A 22448-nucleotide genomic window follows, 5' to 3' on the forward strand; every position below is an offset into this window, starting at 1 on the left:
CACCCCCTTGCCAACCGACCCTAAAGAATGGCAGGCTAGAGCCTCCCTAGGAAGCTCTTAGCCTTGCCTAGCAGCATCAAGTATAAAGCAAAACTTCTCTAAGGACTGGCCCTGCTCCAGTGAAGTTGGTGATGCCAAAAATAAAGGGGTCCCACCTCACACCCAAAGTCATGCCCTTAATTGGGAAGGCGAAAGTCCAGATGAAAGTCTCCAGAGGGAAGTGTCAGATCCCAGCTAACACCTTGTTTCCTGGTGCCCCCTGTTCACCACCACCCCTGGCAGGACAATGTAGGTGGGGATGGCACTGCTGGGCGCTGGATGTCCCAGCACCGAGGCAGAGCATAGCCCCCCTCTCTCTGTGCCCCCTTCCCTGCCTTGGCCCTGCAGCTGCAGGGCTGCCTCAGCCAGCTGGGGATGAGTACTGGCAGATGGGGGGGCTGGCTCTGGCGGGGGGAAAGGTTCGAGGGAACAAGTTGGGGGGCAGGTTGGGGGGTGCAGGTTCAGGCAGGGAGCAGGTTTGGGGGGCTAGATCTGAGGGGACAAGTTGGGTTTGCGGGGCGCAGGTTCTGGTAGGGGGCAAGTTCTGAGGGGGCAAAGGTTCTGGCAGGGGGAAGGTTCTGGGGGGCTCGTTCTGAGGGGGCAAGTTGGGAGGTGCTGGTTCTGGCAGGGGGAAGCTTCGGGGGGCTCAGATTCTGGCAGGGTTCTGGTTCTGGGGGGGTGCAGGTTTGGAGGACTGGTTCTGAGGGGGCAACTTGGGCAGGGGCAGGTTCCGGCAGGGGGGCAGGATTGGGGGGCTAGTTCTGAGGGGACAAGTTGGGTTTGGGGGGCACAGGTTCTGGTAGGGGGCATGTTGGGGGGATCAGATTCTGGAAGGGGCAGGTTCTGGGGGGGTGGTTCTGAGGGGGCAAGTTGGGGAGGTGCAGGTTCTGTCAGGGGGCAAGTTGGGGGGGGTGCAGGTTCTGTCAGGGGGCAGGTTCCGGGGGGCTGGTTCCGAGGGGACAAGTTGGAGGGGGTTGCAGGTTCTGGCAGGGGGCAGGTTTGGGGGGCTGGTTCCGAGGGGACAAGTTGGGGGGGTGCAGGTTCTGGCAGGGGGCAGGTTCGGGGGGCTGGTTCCGAGGGGACAAGATGGGGGGGTGCAGTTCTGGCAGGGGGCAGGATCTGGGGGGGCTCAGGTTCTGGCAGGGGGCAGGATTTGGGGGGGCTCAGGCTCTGGCAGGGGGCAGGCTCTGGCAGGGGGGCAGGCTCTGGGGGGTGCAGTTCTGGCGGGGGCAGGTTCTGGGGGGGGCAGGTTCTGGCAGGGGGCAGGCTCTGGGGGACGCAGGCTCTGGCAGGGGGCAGGCTCTGGGGGGGCTCAGGTTCTGGCAGGGGGCAGGATCTGGGGGGTGCAGTTCTGGCGGGGGCAGGCTCTGGGGGGCGCAGGCTCTGGCAGGGGGCAGGCTCTGGGGGGCGCAGGCTCTGGCAGGGGGTCTGACAGGGGGCAGGCTCTGGCAGGGGGCAGGTTCTGGGGGGCTCTGGCAGGAGGCAGGCTCTGGCAGGGGGCTCAGGCTCTGGGGGGGGCAGGCTCTGGCGGGGGGCAGGCTCTGGCGGGGGGCAGGCTCGGGGGGGCGCGGGCTCTGGCAGGGGTTCAGGCTCTGGCGGGGGTTCAGGCTCTGGGGGCTCTGGTGGGGTTCAGGCTCAGGGGGGCGCAGGCTCGGGGGGGCGCAGGCTCTGGCAGGGGGCAGGCTCGGGGGGGCGCAGGCTCTGGCAGGGGGCGCAGGCTCGGGGGGGGTTCAGGCTCTGGAGGGCTCTGGTGGGGTTCAGGCTCGGGGGGCGCAGGCTCGGGGGGGCGCAGGCTCTGGCAGGGGGCTCAGGCTCTGGCAGGGGGCTCAGGCTCTGGCGGAGGGGCAGGCTCTGGGGGGCTCGGGGGGGGTTCAGGCTCTGGGGGGGCGGCAGGCTCTGGCAGGGGGCGCAGGCTCTGGCAGGGGGCGCAGGCTCTGGGGGGGCTCAGGCTCTGGGGGGGGGCAGGCTCTGGGGGGCTCAGGTTCTGGCAGGGAGCAGGCTCTGGGGGGCGCAGGCTCTGGCGGGGGGCGCAGGCTCTGGGGGGGCTCAAGTTCTGGCAGGGGGCAGGCTCTGGGGGGGGCAGGCTCTGGCAGAGGGGCAGGCTCTGGGGGGGGCAGTTCTGGCAGGGGCAGGCTCTGGGGGGCTCAGGTTCTGGCAGGGAGCAGGCTCTGGGGGGGGCAGGCTCTGGCGGGGGGGCAGGCTCTGGGGGGCTCTGGTTCTGGCAGGGGGCAGGCTCTGGGGGGCGCAGGCTCTGGGGGGGGCGCAGGCTCTGGGGGGCTCTGGTGGGGCGCAGGCTCTGGGGGGGCGCAGGCTCTGGGGGGGGCTCAAGTTCTGGCAGGGGGCAGGCTGTGGGGGGGGCAGGCTGTGGGGGGCGCAGGCTCTGGGGGGGGGCGCAGGCTCTGGAAGGGGGCTCAAGTTCTGGCAGGGGGCAGGCTGTGGGGGGCGCAGGCTCTGGGGGGCGCAGGCTCTGGCAGGGGGCAGGCTCTGGCAGGGGGCTCAGGCTCGGGGGGGCTCAGGCTTGGGGGGGCTCTGGTGGGGCGCAGGCTCGGGGGGGCGCAGGCTCGGGGGGGCGCAGGCTCTGGCGGGGGCGCAGGCTCGGGGGGGCTCTGGGGGGGTTCAGGCTGTGGGGGGCTCTGGGGGGGTTCAGGCTCGGGGGGGTTCAGGCTCAGGGGGGCGCAGGCTCGGGGGGGGCGCAGGCTCTGGCGGGGGGCTCAGGCTCTGGCGGGGGGCTCAGGCTCTGGCGGGGCTCTGGCAGGGGGCTCAGGCTCTGGCAGGGGGCTCAGGCTCTGGCAGGGGGCAGGCTCGGGGGGGGTTCAGGCTCTGGGGGGCTCTGGTGGGGTTCAGGCTCGGGGGGGCGCAGGCTCTGGCAGGGGGCAGGTTCTGGCAGGGGGCGCAGGCTCTGGCGGGGGGCTCAAGTTCTGGCGGGGGGCAGGCTCTGGCAGGGGGCAGGCTCTGGGGGGCTCAGGTTCTGGCAGGGAGCAGGCTCTGGGGGGGGCAGGCTCTGGCGGGGGGGCAGGATCTGGGGGGGCGCAGGCTCTGGCAGGGGGCAGGCTCTGGCAGGGGGCAGGCTCGGGGGGGCTCTGGTTCTGGCAGGGGGCAGGCTCTGGGGGGGCTCTGGTTCTGGGGGGGCTCTGGTTCTGGGGGGGCGCAGGCTCTGGGGGGGCGCAGGCTCTGGCAGGGGGGGCAGGCTCTGGGGGGGCTCTGGTTCTGGCAGGGGGCAGGCTCTGGCAGGGGGCGCAGGCTCTGGGGGGGCTCTGGTTCTGGCAGGGGGCAGGCGCTGGGGGGCTCAGGCTCTGGGGGGCGCAGGCTCTGGGGGGGCTCAGGTTCTGGCAGGGGGCAGGCTCTGGCAGGGGGCGCAGGCTCTGGCGGGGGGCAGGCGCTGGGGGGCTCAGGCTCTGGGGGGGCTGAGGTTCTGGCAGGGGGCAGGCTCTGGGGGGCGCAGGCTCTGGCAGGGGGCTCTGGCAGGGGGCGCAGGCTCTGGGGGGGGCAGGCTCTGGCAGGGGGGGCAGGCTCTGGGGGGCTCAGGTTCTGGCAGGGGGCAGGCTCTGGGGGGCTCAGGCTCTGGGGGGGCTCAGGCTCTGGCGGGGGGCGCAGGCTCTGGCGGGGGGCGCAGGCTCTGGCGGGGGGCAGGCGCTGGGGGGGCTGAGGTTCTGGCAGGGGGCAGGCTCTGGGGGGCGCAGGCTCTGGGGGGCGCAGGCTCTGGCAGGGGGCTCTGGCAGGGGGGGCAGGCTCTGGCGGGGGGCGCAGGCTCTGGCGGGGGGCGCAGGCTCTGGCGGGGGGCAGGCTCTGGCAGGGGGCAGGCTCTGGGGGGGCTCTGGTTCTGGCAGGGGGCAGGCTCTGGGGGGGCTCTGGTTCTGGGGGGGCTCAGGTTCTGGCGGGGCGCAGGCTCTGGGGGGCGCAGGCTCTGGCAGGGGGGGGCAGGCTCTGGGGGGGCTCTGGTTCTGGCAGGGGGCAGGCTCTGGGGGGCGCAGGCTCTGGCAGGGGGCAGGCTCTGGCAGGGGGCGCAGGCTCTGGCAGGGGGCGCAGGCTCTGGCAGGGGGCGCAGGCTCGGGGGGGGCAGGCTCTGGGGGGCGCAGGCTCTGGGGGGCGCAGGCTCTGGCAGGGGGCAGGCTCTGGCAGGGGGCAGGCTCGGGGGGGCTCTGGTTCTGGCAGGGGGCAGGCTCTGGGGGGGCTCTGGTTCTGGGGGGGCGCAGGCTCTGGCAGGGGGGGCAGGCTCTGGCAGGGGGCGCAGGCTCTGGCAGGGGGCGCAGGCTCTGGCAGGGGGCAGGCGCTGGGGGGCGCAGGCTCTGGGGGGCGCAGGCTCTGGGGGGGCTCAGGTTCTGGCAGGGGGCAGGCTCTGGGGGGCGCAGGCTCTGGCAGGGGGCTCTGGCAGGGGGCGCAGGCTCTGGGGGGGGCAGGCTCTGGCAGGGGGGGCAGGCTCTGGGGGGCTCAGGTTCTGGCAGGGGGCAGGCTCTGGGGGGCTCAGGCTCTGGGGGGGCTCAGGTTCTGGCGGGGCGCAGGCTCTGGGGGGCGCAGGCGCTGGCGGGGGGGGCAGGCGCTGGCGGGGGGCAGGCGCTGGGGGGGCTGAGGTTCTGGCAGGGGGCGCAGGCTCTGGGGGGCGCAGGCTCTGGCAGGGGGCTCTGGCAGGGGGGGCAGGCTCTGGCGGGGGGCGCAGGCTCTGGCGGGGGCTCTGGTTCTGGCAGGGGGCAGGCTCTGGGGGGGCGCAGGCTCGGGGGGGCTCTGGTTCTGGCAGGGGGCAGGCTCTGGGGGGGCTCTGGTTCTGGGGGGGCTCAGGTTCTGGCAGGGCGCAGGCTCTGGGGGGCGCAGGCTCTGGCAGGGGGGGGCAGGCTCTGGGGGGGCTCTGGTTCTGGCAGGGGGCAGGCTCTGGGGGGCGCAGGCTCTGGGGGGGGCAGGCTCTGGCAGGGGGCAGGCTCTGGCAGGGGGCGCAGGCTCTGGGGCGCAGGTTCTGGCAGGGGGCGCAGGCTCGGGGGGGGCAGGCTCTGGGGGGCGCAGGCTCTGGGGGGCGCAGGCTCTGGCAGGGGGCAGGCTCTGGCAGGGGGCAGGCTCGGGGGGGCTCTGGTTCTGGCAGGGGGCAGGCTCGGGGGGGGCTCTGGGTCTGGGGGGGCTCTGGGTCTGGGGGGGCGCAGGCTCTGGGGGGGCGCAGGCTCTGGCAGGGGGGGCAGGCTCTGGCAGGGGGGGCAGGCTCTGGCAGGGGGGGCTCTGGTTCTGGCAGGGCACAGGCTCTGGCAGGGGGCGCAGGCTCTGGCAGGGGGCGCAGGCTCTGGCAGGGGGCGCAGGCTCTGGGGGGGCGCAGGCTCTGGCAGGGGGCTCTGGCAGGGGGCGCAGGCTCTGGGGGGGGCAGGCTCTGGCAGGGGGGGCAGGCTCTGGGGGGCGCAGGCTCTGGCAGGGGGCAGGCTCTGGGGGGGGCTCAGGTTCTGGCAGGGGGCAGGCTCTGGGGGGCTCAGGCTCTGGGGGGGCTCAGGTTCTGGCGGGGCGCAGGCTCTGGCGGGGCGCAGGCTCTGGCGGGGGGCGCAGGCTCTGGCGGGGGGCTCTGGCAGGGGGCGCAGGCTCTGGGGGGGCAGGCTCTGGCAGGGGGGGGCAGGCTCTGGGGGGGCTCAGGTTCTGGAAGGGGGGGGCAGGCTCTGGGGGGCTCAGGCTCTGGGGGGCACAGGTTCTGGCAGGGGGCGCAGGCTCTGGGGGGGGGCAGGCTCTGGGGGGCTCAGGTTCTGGCAGAGGGCAGGCTCTGGGGGGCTCAGGCTCTGGCAGGGGGCGCAGGCTCTGGCAGGGGGCAGGCTCTGGCAGGGGGCAGGCTCTGGCAGGGCGCAGGCTCTGGGGGGGGCGCAGGCTCTGGCAGGGGGCAGGCTCTGGGGGGGGCGCAGGCTCTGGGGGGGCTCAGGTTCTGGCAGGGCGCAGGCTCTGGCAGGGGGCGCAGGCTCTGGCAGGGGGCGCAGGCTCTGGGGGGCTCTGGTTCTGGCAGGGGGCAGGCTCTGGGGGGGGCTCAGGTTCTGGCAGGGGGCTCTGGCAGGGGGCTCAGGCTCTGGGGGGGGCAGGCTCTGGCGGGGGGCGCAGGCTCTGGGGGGGGCTCAGGTTCTGGCAGGGGGCAGGCTCTGGGGGGCTCAGGCTCTGGGGGGGCTCAGGTTCTGGCAGGGCGCAGGCTCTGGGGGGGGGCGCAGGCTCTGGGGGGGGGCGCAGGCTCTGGGGGGGGGCGCAGGCTCTGGGGGGGGCTCAGGTTCTGGCAGGGGGCAGGCTCTGGGGGGGCTCAGGCTCTGGGGGGGCTCAGGTTCTGGCAGGGCGCAGGCTCTGGGGGGCGCAGGCTCTGGGGGGGGCAGGCTCTGGGGGGGGCTCAGGTTCTGGCAGGGGGCAGGCTCTGGGGGGCGCAGGCTCTGGGGGGGGCGCAGGCTCTGGCGGGGGGGGCAGGCTCTGGCGGGGGGGGCAGGCTCTGGCAGGGGGCAGGCTCTGGCAGGGGGCAGGCTCTGGGGGGGGCTCAGGTTCTGGCAGGGCGCAGGCTCTGGGGGGCGCAGGCTCTGGGGGGGGCGCAGGCTCTGGGGGGGGCGCAGGCTCTGGGGGTGGGTCCCCCTCACTTACTCCTCGTGGCCCCTGCAGAGGGAGAAGAGGGCCCGCCCGGCCTGCGCGGCGGCCAGCAGCAGCGAGAGCAGCGCGGCGGAGACGCTGAAGCGGCAGGCGGCCGGGGGCCCCCAGTCCTGCACCGTGAAGCGCTGCCGCTCCGCCGTCAGGTTGGCGCTGAGCCACAGGCCCTCGGTGAAGAGCAGGCAGCGGCCGCGGCAGTCGCGGCCGTTCTCGGACAGCGGCACCAGCGCCACGGCGCTGCAGAGGGAGGCCAGGAAGCAGCCGACGCACTGGGCGAAGAGCAGGTCGCTCAGCGCCATGGCGGGAGCCGGCCGGGGGCGGGGAGGCTGCGCGCTGGGGGCCCCTCCCCCGGGCTGAGCGCGGGAGGCCGGGAGCCGCGGCCCGGCGGCGCCACCCAGCTCCAGAGCGAGCCCAGCCTCCCCTCTGGGGCCTCACGGCGCAGCCGCCCTCCGGCCCGCAGCGGCTGCCCGCCCCCGAAGATCCAGGCCTGGAGGGTGGGTGTCGCCGCCCCCCGGCGCCGCGGGCAGCCGGAGCCGGCCTCGGCCCAGGACAACAGGGCTGCAAACGCCCCCCCCCGGTCTGCAGCCAGCCCGCCTGGGGCGCTGAGCCCCGCAGAGCCCGCTGGCTGAACGGAGCCGCTGTCCAGCCCCAGCCCTGTGCGCCTCCAGTACCCGGTCCCTGCTGGTCCCAGCCCAGCTGAGCCACCTACACCCAGCACCTGCCGCCTACCAAGACTTGGCCTTGCCCCGACTAGCGTGACCGGACAGCAAGTGTGAAAAATCGGGACAGCGGGTCGGGGGTAATAGGAGCCTATATAAGAAAAAAGACCCAAACAATCGGGACTGTCCCTATAAAATCGGGACATCTGGTCACCCTAGCCCCGACCCAATCCTGTGTGGAGAGCGTGTCTCGCCTCTCCTTGCCTGCCTACCGGGCCTGCGCCCCAGCACAAAGATTTGGGTCCCAGCCGCTGACCTGCTCTATTTTCAATCCCTAACCCCATGGGTCTGGCCGTTAAATTAAGGGAAATTGCATCGGCTCCACTTCCACAGCAAAAATCCAGCTCCCTATTCAGTAACAGTCCAAATCGCACGTTCAGCACCTACCGCCTGCTGGGGATTAGCAGGTTCGGGCCTTTAGTAACCAGACCGTATCGCCAAAACAGGCAACACATGTTGCCACTTGTCCTGGACGAGAAACAAGCCGGACTCCAACACATCCCACTGCAAGAGCAACATCAATGCAAATACCTCGAGCTGACACCTGGGCCATGATGGATAGACCAGATATTTTGGCCATAAGCCACTACATTTTACTGCATAAATACACACTCCTCGTCCACTATAAAAGTTAGTCCCTGATACATCCTGGCACGGAAGCACTTGAAAACTCCAGCAAGATCCAACCCACTTTTGTTGTTTTGTAAGGGGACATGCAATAGGGAGCAGCTGCCATTTTTCCTCTATTTAGCTGGCAGAATTTAGGGGTGTGAGCTAGAAAAACATACTAGACCAAGCAGGAGCCAGGTACCACAATGAAGTTGTAGTAGCATCACCAGGTTGCATCAGGGTCCAGACATTTTTAGCCCAGAAGGAGCAGCTACACTTGTTTTCTGGCTAGACAGTGAAATCGGGGAGATTAGGACCAAAAATTGGCAGGATCCAGCTGCTGGACTCAGCCGTTCTGGCAGGACGGGCTGGGGTTTGAAGTGCCGGAGGAGCTGCCCCAGTGGAAAAAAGATAAAAACTGCCTCTGCTACAGAGCAAGCTCGCATCAGCACCACAGACAGCTCTGCTGCTCTGCATACAAGTCACTGCAGAACTGCATCCAGCCCTGGGCCTCACATACAGACATGGGCCAGTTTCGTGCCTGGATAAACCCCAGGAGCCCCTCACAGGGAGAGAGGCCACAGACCTGATTCTGCAATTCCTTATACTGGGTGTGTCAGCTCGAAATCACTTTGGTGGAGTTACTGCTGAATGACACTGTAAGAAGGGTACAGGATCTGGCCCTGTGGGGATGAAGCTGGTCTCATTTACATCCATTCTGCATTGGCCTCGCTTCATCAGCGCCCGTGGAGTTATGCCAGATCAACACTGGTGTGAGATCTAGCTCTGTGCATTTCAACTGCACTTCCATTATATTGTGTGCATTATTACTTACTGATTTCCAAATAAATCTTGGTCACCTGCACAGGAGGAGAATAATAGCTTAGCAGCAGCTGCTCTCTCTCCTTCCCCTAGTCTCCCTATGCAGATTATGGCAATGTAGTAAATCACATGCAGGAGGAAGGGACTTCCTTACGCCTTTGTGTGGGCATGCAACCACTGATCACAAGTGAGCCCATAGGGACCATCCAAAACCCATTTGCAAAGATTCTCATTGACTTCAGGGAACATCAGATGAGAACCTGATCTGCACAAATCTGTGCCAGCATAAGGGGGAGGGTAAGGACAGTGCACAGCACAGCAGGGCTGCAAGGAGACACCACAGGTAGTGAGATTTAATTCATCTTCAGCAAATTGTTGTCCTGTGCACACATGCTACTCCCCTTCTCACACCAACTCATCCCCCATCTGAGCTCACTTCCTACTTCCCAGAACACAGATCACTCCAATCCCAGCTCATCCCAAATCACGTCACACCTAATCCCAACTCATTCCCCATTTCAACTCACCTCCTAATCTCCACTCATCCCCACAACATTAGATCACCCCTAATCCCAACTCCTCCCAAATCACAGATCACCCCAATCCCAGTTTATCCCTGCAACACACATGATTTCTAATCCCTTCCTATCTCATTCCAAATCTCAACATCAATCATGCATCATGTCATTTGCGTTTGGTGGAGGAAGAGACTGAGAGTGGGCCTTCTTATACTAGATGAAAGATCTGGGACCTCAAATTTAGGTATGCAGGAGCCCTTTTGCTAAAATACAATTATTTCTCTACTCTTATGTAAGCAGCTTTCGATACAGACCTGAAACAGCACTGGTGAATCTGTTAGAAAATATAGCTGCTACTTTTCCAAGTGTCTGTGACCGTATTAGCTTTAGGTAGAGGTGCATGCTGATTGGGTTTCCATTGAATAAATGAATTCATTCATATTGTAAATCATATCCAGGCAGTATTACCTTAAAGTCTTTCTCTGCACTAGTAGGGAAAGAATATTTCTTGTATAGGCCCCTGTGATAAACAAAGGTGGGGTAGCTCTCTTTTATGGACACCCTGCCAGACAGTTAGCTGTAAAATTCCTCTTAGTAGCTGTTCTCTACTTGCTTTACCTGTAAAGGGTAACAAGCCCACAGGTAAAAGGAAAGGAGTGGTCACTTGACCAAAAGAGCCAATGGGATGGCTAGAACTTTTTAAAATTGGGAAAAAAATTTCCCTTTGTGTCTGTTGTTGTTTTCCGGAGAGCGGAAACACAGAGCAGCAATGCTGTAAGCAGCTTTAAAACCAGGTATGAAAAAGCATCAATTCAGACCTCGAATCTACTTATCTGAAACCCCAGATATGTAAGTAGATGAGGAATGTCTAGAAAGACGCAATAAGGTTTATTTCTTTTATTTTGTAAGGCTTGTGGACTCCTCTGTGCTAACCTCAAATGCTTTTGTTTTGCTGTAACCTTTAAGGTGGACCTCAAGAAAGTTATTCTTGATGTTTAATTTTTGTAAGTGGCTTTTTTAAATCTAACAAAAGCCTAAGTTCCTGGTGTATTTTCTTTCTTTTGTTTTTAAAATAATTTACCTTTTTAAGAACAGGATTGGATTTTTGGTGTCCTAAGAGGTTTGTGCATGTTGTTTAATTAGCTGATGGCAACAGCTAATTTCCTTTGTTTTCTTTCTCAGCTCTTCTCTGGGGGATGAAAGGGCTTGAGGGTACCCACAGGAAGGAATTCCCAAGTGTGCCTTCCTGGGTTCCAAAAAAAGGGGGGTTGCATTTGGTTGGTGGCAGCGTTTACCAAGCCAAGGTCAGAGAAAAGCTGTAGCCTTGACAGTTTAATACGAGCCTGGAATGGCCAGTATTAATTTTTAAAATCCTTGCAGGCCTCCACCTTGTGCACTCAAAGTGCCAGAGTGGGGAATCAGCCTTGACAGCCCCAAATACCCTTGTTGTAGAATAGAAACTTTGTTCAAAAAGTCTCTATTTGATTAGAGGTGTTAGGGCATTTTTTCTGACCCTTAACAGTCTCTGACCCTCAAATATTTTATTTCAATTTTGTATGATGAATTATGGAGCTCTGGCCTGGCCATTTGGGAACAGAGAAGTCACCAAAGCAGTCTCTTAGTAGATCAGAATTGGTTGATATTTCAGTGTAGGGATGAGACAGAAAGTTTATGGCTGCTAAACTCTATTTCAAGCAGAGCTAGGTTCACAGAGAATTTTTTCATCACTCTGTCTGGAAGAAAATAAGCCCTGGATTCATAGATTTTAAGGCCAGAAGGGACCATTGTGGTCATCTAGTCTGACCTCCTGTATAACACAGGTCATACGAGTTCTCTGAATTAATTTTCTATTCAGACTAGAGTATATCTTTTAGAAAAACGTGATCTTGATTTAAAAATTGCCAGTGATGGAGAATCCACCACACCCATTGGTAAGGTGTTCCAGTGTTTAATTATCCTCACTGTTAGAAATGTGCACTTTCTTTCCAGATTGGATTTGTCTAGCTTCAGCCATTGGATCTTTATCTGCTAGACTGAAGAGCCCCATGTTTCTGTTCCTCATGTAGGTATTTATAGATTGTGATCAAGTCATAACCTTCTCTTTAATAAGCTAAATAGCTTGAACTCCTTGAGTCTATCACTATAAGGTATTAAGTATCAGAGGGGTAGCCGTGTTAGTCTGAATCTGTAAAAGTGGCAAAGAGTCCTGTGGCACCTTATAGACTAACAGACGTATTGGAGCATAAGCTTTGGTGGGTGAATACCCACTTCGTCAGATGCATGATGAAGTGGGTATTCACCCACGAAAGCTTATGCTCCAATACGTCTATTAGTCTATAAAGTGCCACAGGACTCTTTGCCGCTATAAGGCATGTTTTCCAATCTTTTAATCATTCTCATGGCTCTGTTTGAACCCCCTCCAATTTATCAACATGGACAGAACTGGAAAATTCCTTCTTTGAAACCTGATATTGCACATCTATCCAGCATTTTCTGAAATTAACTTGGCTATCAATGCCAACATCAAGCTCAATTGTTGCTTAGAGTGACACCCAGGATAGGGGTTAGTTTCAGGTGTATACCCAGCAGGAGCTTCGGGGGTATTATGCCTTATGCTGGTAGAATGTCTGGATCATACCAACTGTCATAAATATAAAGGGTATTTTATATTTATAAAGGGTATAAATTTTATATTTATAAAGGGTATAAATGAAGGGTAACCACTTTTCTGTATACAGTGCTATAACATCCCTCCTGGCCAGAGGCAAAACCCTTTCACCTGTAAAGGGTTAAGAAGCTAAGGTAACCTCGCTGGCACCTGACCCAAAATGACCAATGAGGGGAAATCTGGAACCGGGGGGGGAACAAAGGGTCTGTCTGTCTGTGTGATGCTTTCGCCGGGAACATATCAGGAATGCAGCCTTACAACTCATGTAAAGTTAGTAAGTAATCTAGCTAGAAAATGCGTTAGATTTCCTTTTGTTTAATGGCTTGTAAAATAAGCTGTGCTGGAGGGAATGTATATTCCTGTTTTGGTGTCTTTTTGTAACTTAAGGTTTTGCCTAAAGGGATTCTCTGTGTTTGAATCCGATTACCCTGTAAAGTATTTACCCATCCTGATTTTACAGAGATGATTTTTTTACCTTTTCTTTAAATAAAATTCTTCTTTTAAGAACCTGATTGATTTTTCATTGTTCTTAAGATCCAAGGGTTTGGGTCTGTGTTCACCTATACCAATTGGCGAGGATTATTATTAAGCCTTCCCCAGGAAAGGGGATGTAGGGCTTGGGGGGGATACTTTGGGGGAAGACGTCTCCAAGTGGTCTCTTTCCCTGTTCTTTGTTTAAAACGCTTGGTGGTGGCAGCATACTGTTCAAGAACAAGGCAAAGTTTGTACCTTGGGGAAGTTTTTAACCTAAGCTGGTAAGAATAAGCTTAGGGGGTCTTTCATGCAGGTCCCCACATCTGTAGCCTAGAGTTCAGAGTGGGGAAGGAACCTTGACACCACCAATTGCATATTTCATAAGAAAGCTAATGAAGAGGTTGAAAGCGATAATCACTATTAGAGTTTGCATCCCAAAATTACATTTGCTAATAAACTAGGTCTTGCTAACATGTAAATTGCAAAGGACATGTTAAGGTGTTCATAAATGAAGAATAACACTGTTAGTGAAGGAGCATGTCACACATTTAGGCACAGAACCTGGTCCAATGGAAGGCATACATAATACAGTGCAGAAAAATAAAACATGATTTTCAGCTCTCACTCATTTGGCAGGATGTCTGTATTTCTTATACACCTCTCCCACATAATTCTTAATGAGCATCTAAATTTAATTAATATACATTATTTCCTTCTAGGAAAGAGCGAAGTCTGTTTGAAACTTTGCCACATGAAGGTGAGATAATAAAAAAAAATGCTAAAAATAAAAGGAGTACTTGTGGCACCTTAGAGACTAACAAATGTAAGTGAGCTGTAGCTCACGAAAGCTTATGCTCAAATAAATTTGTTAGTCTCTAAGGTGCCACAAGTCCTCCTTTTTCTTTTTTGCGAATACAGACTAACATGGCTGCTACTCTGAAACCTAAAAAAAATGCTGTTTCATTGGAATAAAGTCACCTACACCATTGTAAACCTCGTAAACTAGTAGTTTTCTTGAGCGCCATATTTCAGCTTTGGTGGGTTGATGGACCACTTCTGCCTGAGCTTCCCTTTGCACTGCTCCCTTATGTGTGTTAGCAAGAGGCTTGTGATACTTTAACAGGCATCTGGGGCTCCATGAGGGAGCTACCATTGAAGCAGGTATGCAGAATGCCTCCACCCTGCCTGTGCACTATGCGGGAAGACCCTGCAATAGCTCACATACACGGTCAACATGGAGGGAAGCAATGGGAACCAGCCTGAGAAGCGGGCATTGAATGCATGTTTGTCCAGCTCCAGTGGCAGAAACAGTGGCCCATACAAGTAGCCCAGAAAGGTTGTGGCTTCTTTTGTAGCCCACACACTGAGTAGTAGCCACTGGGATTCAGCACTCCAGCTCTGAGCTCAGAGGCTTTTTTCTACACAGCAGTTGGTTAGACATACACATAGTAGCTCAGCTCAAGCCAGCACCTTAAAATAGTGGTGTGGCCATCATGGCATGGGCAGTGGCTCAGGCTAGCTGCCCAAGGACATAGCCAGGGAGCTGGACAGGATTGTACTCAGGTGGCTAACCCAAACCACCATCCATGCTACCACAGCCAGTGTGCTATTTTTGTGCACTAGCTCAAGAAGAGCTGGAATGCGTACATGCACCCATACTGGGAATTACACCTCCCAGCTGCTGTGTAGCCAAACCCAGAGAGTAGCTGTCCCTTGCCAGCTCCTCTCTACTATAACCACATAAAGAAAGAATACTTAGGCTTTAGGTAGATGAAATGAATTTTGCCTATTGAAGAGAATAAGCTCCAGAGGGACTTTAGCTGGGGAATGGAGAGGGTGTGTTCAGCATCATGCAGAAGTAAGTCCAAAGCTTGTAAATTCCCTTTTATTTACCTGAAAGAAAATTCACATGAACAAAAGATGCTGTGAGATCACTTGCTGCTGCAGCTTTTTTGATAAACAGAAAACAAAAAGGATAAATCAAGATCAGATATGCCAGGTCTGGATGTATTCCCCTTTCCCCCATATCTCTCCTGTCTAAATTCCTAGGGGGCAAGTAACTGTATGAACTGGATTGACAGTGTGACTGATGGGTGAGTACATTTTTGACTGTGCACCTCCATGCTCCCTCTAAAGTCATTAATTATTCTATCTGACATAAGCAGTGCTCTCAAGTTGGTATTTCTAAGATAAGTGATTAATTTCCTCTCCTCCAGATAGCTCATTAAGACATGTTTTATTACAGTAAAAAGTTGCTGATGAATTAACTAATCAGGCAAAAACATTTTTGAGAGCATTTTTTTTTATCTTCCATACATGGTTGCTGTTGTCCAAAAAACTAATTACTGTTTATTTAAAAGATGAGCACCACCTCAGTGTCAGAAATGTTTTGTTTATATCTTGAATCAGACACAGACACAGGTCTGGAAAGGGTCTGCCAGGGGATCAACATTGCCACATTCCAGACAAATAGAACAAGCTAGAACTGCCACTGTCACAACAGCTCATAACATCTGCAGCCACAAGGGCTACAGATTTCACAAGCATACTTCACAAAGGCTCAATCTTCTCATTAGATGCTACAAACGAGATAAAGATTATATTCTATTTTTATATTATATTAAATTAATTATTAATATTAATACTAATTAATAATAATAGTTTGACAAGCATTGCCCCAGGAAGGCTGCCCTCTGATAACTATGGCAAGTGTCCCAGCATCAAGCATTCAGTACTGACACTGGCATAATTACCATAAGTACCACATTTTGGAAAAGGGTTCTTATGATAATCACTATATTTAAGAAGGTGACAGCCACTAGTTCAGAGGGTCTATAGACAAAATACCCTAACTGTCAGCAGCCTGTCAAATATGCCTTTCTTTGCAACTACCTGCAGCAGGATGAATCTCTCAGCACATCTCATCTAGGAGTATCTTGACATTTTTCACTTTTTGTGGGGGGGAAAAAAACATTTTAAGTGCCTCCATTCTGGAACCAAATCTGTCTTGTCTTCCAGAGATTACAGGCTGAGAAGGTGCAGTGGTGATTGACGTTAACGAAGCAGTTATCACAAGACAACTGAATGTCATTAACATGTCCAAACGCATTGACCACTGTGTTTTGATAGCCCAAGAAAAACAAACATTTTCCATTCCACTCACAGCTGAATTGAAGTCAAGACTCAGCTGAGAGAAAACATCTTTTTAAAAAATGCTGTCATTTCTTTTGCTTTTCAAAACAGCAGAAGCTATCAGTGACTGGCAGACTTCAAACATCACACACTAGGCTTAGGATGAAACTGAAGCTTCTGGTTGCAACAAAGGAAAACAACATTTTTAGTACCCTAAAAATAACAGGGGAGGGAATGATGGTGAACCTAGGACATGCATGGCCAAAATGGCATATGTTGATGCTGCTGTAATGTGGCTTCGAGGGAGACTGGGCGAGTGGCAAGGATGGTCAATACACTTTTGAGTATCCAATGCCAAATTCTTCCAATTCTTGTGTGGACAGAACTAAAATCCAAGCACTGTATTTGATGTACCCCAGAGGTTGTCCTGGCATCAGGAAAGATGATAGGCCAGCATCACAGAGTTGAAGAGAATCTGAAAGTAATGTGGAAGACTGGGATAAAATAAAGGAGAGGAGAATTGAAGAGAGAGCAGTAGAATGGGAAATCATTGAGTCTGACTGAGCAAAACTGGAGCTAGAGTGAAGTTCTAATGCTGCATCTCTTTTGATAAAAGAAGCCATTGTGGATGAAAACAGAACATTATCCAACCATTCTCTTGCCCCTGGAGCTTAACTTGTTGCTGCTCAAACTAAAGCATCATGCCACATGATAGGCTGAGGTCATGCAGCCAATGAAATCTCATTCAATTCCATAAACAATACAACACTAGATCTGGTCAGTACTTGTGTGGGAGATGGATAAGGCAAACACAGATGCTGCAAAAAATAGTGATGATTCCCTAGGTTTTGTTCTGACTGTGAACTAATCAATGCTCCAACATTTCTGTAAAGGCTACTGGGCAGCTGAAGGTGCTGTCAGATGAGACTTAAATGCAAAGTCTTAGCTCCTTATGGTCATTAAATATCTAATGGCCCTTTGCATAAGTGTCAGCCTTCCAGTCAAATTCCAAGTCTTCGGAAATTAATTATTTTCTGGCTACCTAAATTTCCTCTGCACTTTCAAATAGATAAACTATTTGCCATGTCCCTCCTGAAAGCAACTTGTATTATACTCCTGAGGGATTTCTGCATCAAAATATTAAAAATTCTGTGCACATTTTGAAATTCTGCATATTTTATTTGTCAATAAATAAATCTGGAGGCTCCAGCACAGCAGTGGAGAATGCAGGCCAGTGGCTGCATAGAGGTGGGAGATCACCCTGCAGCCCATCCCACCCCCTGCTAAGACATGGACTCGACAGTAAGGCTGCACCCAACCATGACATGACACATGCAACACAAGCCCCAGGCCTGTCCCAGAAACACCCTGGGTCCCTGCCCCTCTGCACCAGGCACACCAAGATAGCAAGTGAGAGGGAGAGTTTTGCACACACAGTCAGCCCTGGCACCCAATCCAGTCATGGGGAAGGCAGGCTCACCTCAGAAGGATCCAAGTGTGAAGGGGTTTAGTGTGTGGGTATCCAAGTGTGGGGCAAGAGAGTTCTGTGTGGGGCAATCTGGGTATGGTGGGCTTCTGGGGGGCTCTGGGTGAAGGGGATCTGGATGCACAGGGGGTCCTTGGGGGGTTCCCAGTGCAGGGGAGTGGGACTTAGTGGGGGAGTATGGGTGCAGAGGGTAAGGTTCATCAGCAGGGTCTGGGTGCAGGGAGCTCAGGATACAAGGGGTGAGGCTCAGCAAGGCAGGGGTTCAATGCAGGGTGGTGAGCCTTGGCAGGGGAGTGTGGGTATGGGGGGACATTAGATGCACAGGGATGGGCAGATGAGGGAGCAGCTACCCCTACAGTGACCCCTGGGGGCAGGCAGCAAAGGGGAGAGGTGTGGAGCTTCTGCAGCTGGGGGAGTGTAACTGGGTTGGCACCCACCTCCCTTGAGTGCCCCCTTCTGGTTGGGTGTATCTGCATTCTTTAGTTCTGGTGATCCCTTTTGGTGTTTCCCAGGTGGGTTTCTCAGTGACACAATGCTCCGGCTGAGTGACCCTGTCTGCCTCTTAATCAGCACAAACCCCTTCTGAGATATACCTCTTTGGTGGTGTCTCTTTCTAGCTCTCCCTGAGCTTTGGTTTTTAAGTAGTCCAGCCCTGGTATGGGGCTATATCCCCAGGGCTTCCTCCCTGTAGACACTATCTTCCTACAGCCCTCCCCAGGCTCAGTCCGTACGCAATCCTAGCAACCAGACAGGAGTTCCCTCAATAGTCTCCAGTCCCTGCTAGCAAACCATCTATAGCCCAGCTGCTTTTCCAGGCAGCCAGGGCTGCAGACCTTTCTTCTCCTGCTCCAAGCAGTAACTGACTAATAGCTTGCTCTGCAGCACCTTTTATATGGCCCTCCTGGGCCATGATTGGCTGCTTCCCTGGCAGGCACTCTAGCCTGCTTGGAGGACCTCTCCACTGCTCCTTCCCTGGGATGGATGTGGCAAAACCCAAGGCCTCCAGCAGGGAGCCTTTGGGCCTAGACCATCCCATCACAGGGAGGTTTCTGAGGGGTGAGTCTGACCTGGCCCCAGCCCCAGCTACTCCTTGCAGGGGAAGAGAAATTCCCATGTTCCCCCACCCCCAGCCCCAGCTGAGACTAGCAGCTGAGTCTGGTGCAGGGTAGGAGCCACTGGCCAGGTGTCCCTAGCCCTGCCCCATCCATGGTGATTTACCTCTCTGCCAGCTGCTCCAGGTGCCTGAAATGACACACCCATGCTGCTGCAGAGGGCACATGACCACTCTTGTGGCTTCCTTTTGCTTCCCCATCAGAAACCATTTTTCTGCAGGCAAGCAAAGAAATCTGGGGGGGACATGAATTCTGCATGTGTTGAAGTAGCACAGAATTCCCCCAAAAGTAAAGTTACAGTAGTAGTGTCTAGACAGTGTAGCACAGTGTTGTTGTGTCTCAATAAATACCGTGGCTGAAATTCTGACCCTATTCAAGTCAAACTTTGCAGCTAGCTTCATTTCTATAGTGGATGTTGCCTGTGACACACAAATGTTATCAAGCACTTTGGGATGGAAGCTTTTCTATAGCTACAAGATGTTTGCACCATATGGAAGAATAATCCAAAAAGAGCCAGATTTGCAATTTACCCTTGGTAAAAATACTGCACTTTTCACATGTTGAAATGTGTTGATTGCAGGCATACGGGACCAGCATCACAGCCAATGTAAAATTAGCATGGCTTCATTGACTTAAGTTGAGTGCCAGTGATTTATAGCAGCTGAGGATCTGGCTCACAGGCCTGCTTTTCAGAGGTGTTGAGCAACCACAACACTCATTGGCTGACTTGAACAATCAGGCCAGTGATTTTCAGAAGATTAGTAGGATGCTTTCTGATCCCAATATGACTTTGAAAAAGAATTTCAGCCTTTACTCCCTTTGGCTTTCTTCTTTAATCCACATCATGCACAACCACTGACTAATTTGTATCTTAAGGTCAAATAATTTCCCCCAGGAGATACTCAAGGTCAGTAATCAAAGGCCCATCACCAAGTGAGCTGAAAAACAGCAAAGACAATCTCTCTTAAGTAAATTGTGTAATATTTTCAAATGAGTGCTGAAATATTAATCAACTCTATTAAAAATGTTTGAGGCTGCAAGGGTTGGGGGGATATCAAAAGATGCCTGCTCTCTTCATTATAATTATATGAAGTCTGAATGATATTTTAAACAAAGTTGCATCAAAATCCTGGGCCAGATCCTCTGCTGGTGTAAATCAGCATATTTCCATGTACTTCAGTGGAGCTTTGCTCATTTATACCACCTGGGGATCTGACTTGCCTGTCTTTAGTAGTTTCTGTTCCACTTACAGAGACACATTCACTAACAGTAGCTAATGGATAGTGTGCCAATTACTGTGCCATGTACTTGCGCTATGTGACATATTGTACCATGCATTGATTTTTAATCTGCTCAAAATAGCATTTGTCATGCAGGGTGAAAGTCTGATGTGAGAAATAGCCTCTTCATTTTCCCTGACAATTATTAACACTGAGCAGTCTTCATTGCTCATGCCGTAGGCAACATTTCCTGCCAAAAATAAATGCAAAGAACAAGAAGAGAGCTAGTTTGCAAAATTAAACTCTGACTTAAAAGTGCATAAATTAGGATGGGGGGGAGAGTATCCGCAGCTCTTATAGAGTGGAGTTGCTCCATTATGCTAATTTACCCCAGCTGAGGATCTGGCCTATGGAGTGGATGTAGGCAAGAAGGAACCCATAATAGAACAGCGGATCCAGCTCACTCTTGTTCTGTGCATGGGGGGTAGGTTGCAGCTACAATAGGAAGGGGAGGATTTTGCCCTTAATGTGGAGAGTGAGAAAAGAGTAAGGAGGGGAGCACATAAGAGCTGTGAGAAATTCTGGTACTTGCAATGGAGGGCTTTAAAAGTGCATGTCTAGAGCACTGTGGGATCAATATTCCAGATGCAGACTCCTGCACTGACATCTTCTGATTTCCCAGAGAGAGCCTACAAGATGGGCTTTACTGGGACAGTCCATCAACAGCCCATGGCAGGGGATTATGGAGATGAATAACCCCCCATGGAAGCTTCCATTGGATCTGAAGCAGACAGGTTGCCTCTGGGGGCTCTTGTGGAAGACACAGCAGCAGCAACCATGGATACAACCTATTGCAGGGTGCACTTCCCCCTCTGCTGGCCCAGCTCAGCTCACCAGGGCACCATGGGAACAGGGCCACAGCACCACCCCACTCCACTCTCGTGGCCTTGCACACAAGGAGCACAAGGGCTAGGACTGACAGGCCTGTGTGCTGGGGCTCAACGGAAAGAAGATTCCTGTGTCCTCTCCCATTCCTTCCACACCCATTCAGGCCTATGCCACAATCTACCCCTAAATGTTCAGCATCCCATTTCCTATCACAGGGCTTCCAATGTGCCTTGCTGGCTGATCAGTCACATTGCTGTATGCAATCTGAGGAACAATACAGAAGATGTAGCCAAATCCACAGCTGAAGTCAATAGAGCTAAGCTGATTTAAATCAGCCAAGGACCTGGTCTGGTATATCATCTCTTTAGGCCATTATAAAAGCAAAAAAAAAAAAAAACAAAACGCTGATAATAGTTTACTGACCATCCTTTGAAATGTGGCTGATAGTTTTCATCCCAATGGCAAAGTCCAGGAAATTATAAAGCCATCTGCATCACAAAACCTGATTTCTGCATCCTTTGCTAAATGTACCTACCAGTATTCTTTGGTGAGTTTGATAGCTGACACATGTTGGCTGGCACCAAATTATTCAATAGCTCATCAGCTATGGGCATTGGATATGCATCAGCCATTGTCACTGAATTCAGTTATTGGTAATCAACAGAAAATTGCCTGGACCTATTTGGCTTTGAAATCAATAAGCCCATGGGCTTTCTGAAGGTCAGATAACTCCCAAATGTCTCATGTCATTATTGTTTTCTTATCATTAGCCTCGCTTGCAGTGTTATGGGATGTTTGCCAAATGCTATCTCATTGCATTTCTGAAAAAGAAGCGTTTTATAACGTATTCCCCATCTTGTCTGAGAATTATTAATTTGCAATGTAGGGAAGGTCAATTAATACGTTATATTCAGGATTACAGATTTAAAGCTCTGTACAATGTAAGGTAATGCAGATAGGTAAGGTAATACTGATTATTGCTGTAATGCAAGTAGAAGACCACCAGGCCAAAGGCCTGTAAAGTAGTAGCTTAGCATGACTAATCAAGTACTAGGTTGGAGGTTGACATAAGCAAATGACAAACAAGTGGGTTTTATGGCAAAAGATGAAGTATAGTGATCAACAAGTGCAGTAAATCAGTTGACTGGTATGAAGTAAGAAACTGCAAATGCTAGTTATTGATATTTTAGGGTATTTTAAGGAACACCAAAACTCACAAATATTGACTGCAACAATGCTATAGCAATAATTGATGGAATTTCTAATGCACATGAAGTAAATGGATAAGTAACCTATAAGAAGTGGGGTCCCTAAAAGAAGTGAAGTGTAGAAGTGCAGACAAGGAAAAGTGGGTTGAAACCATTATGAATATACATAAGATAAGATGGGCGTTACCGTAACACATTATAAAAGATAGGTTTCAGAATAGCAGCCGTATTAGTCTGTATTCGCAAAAAGAAAAGGAGTACTTGTGGCACCTTAGAGACTAACAATTTGTTAATCTCTAAGGTGCCACAAGTACTCCTTTTCTTATTATAAAAGATGTTACCTGACATAAGTGCTGGGGGAGACAGCAGGAAGACAACCACATTCCAACACTCAGGTATCCCCATGGAGGGTGGTGTGAGTAATGCAAATGCTGGATGTTCTGTATCACTTCTCTCTCCTTTGCAAGGCTGGAGTTTGTGTATTTTTAGGGCTGTCAAGTGATTAAAAAATTAATTGCAATTAATCGCATGATTAATCGCACTGTTAAACAATAATAGAAACCATTTATTTAAATTTTTTTGCATGTTTTCTACATTTTCAAATATATTGATTTCAATTACAATACAGAATACAAAGTGTACAGTGCTCACTTCATATTTATTTTTGATTTGCACTGTAAAAAAAAACAAAAAAAATTGCATTTCTCAGTTCACCCGATACAAGTACTGTAGTGCAATTTCTTTATCATAAAAGTTGAACTTACAAATGTAAAATTATGTACCAAAAAACTGCATTAAAAATAAAACAATGTAAAATTTTAGACCCTGCAATTCCACTCAGTCCTACTTCTTGTTCAGCCAATTGCTCAGACAAACAAGTTTGGTTACAATTTGCAAGAGATAATGCTTTTTTGGTGGTTCGGGTTCTGTAGTTTCTGCATTGCAGTGTTGCTCTTTTAAGACTTCTGAAAGCATGCTGCACACCT

General features: G+C 53.7%; 1 protein-coding gene across 8 annotated transcripts in view; it reads right to left on the reverse strand.

The window, feature by feature from the left end:
- Positions 1-7064, reverse strand: part of TMEM179 (transmembrane protein 179) — a 36442-nt gene extending 29378 nt beyond the window's left edge. For 5 of the 8 annotated variants that reach the window (XR_006282403.1, XR_006282405.1, XR_006282402.1 and 2 more), the window contains exon 1: positions 6604-7046. Coding sequence is in view for 3 of the 8 variants with exons in the window: in XM_038406826.2 (XP_038262754.1) it covers positions 6604-6905 (302 nt within the window). In the remaining 5 variants the exon portion in view is untranslated. Of the gene's footprint in view, positions 1-6603 lie in introns of all 8 variants that reach the window. The other 3 variants (XR_006282401.1, XM_043517753.1, XM_043517754.1) reach the window with 3 other exon arrangements.
- Positions 7065-22448: the final 15384 nt, after the last annotated feature.

Source organism: Dermochelys coriacea, chromosome 6 (genome assembly GCF_009764565.3).
Source record: "Dermochelys coriacea isolate rDerCor1 chromosome 6, rDerCor1.pri.v4, whole genome shotgun sequence".
NCBI lineage: Eukaryota > Metazoa > Chordata > Testudines > Dermochelyidae > Dermochelys > Dermochelys coriacea.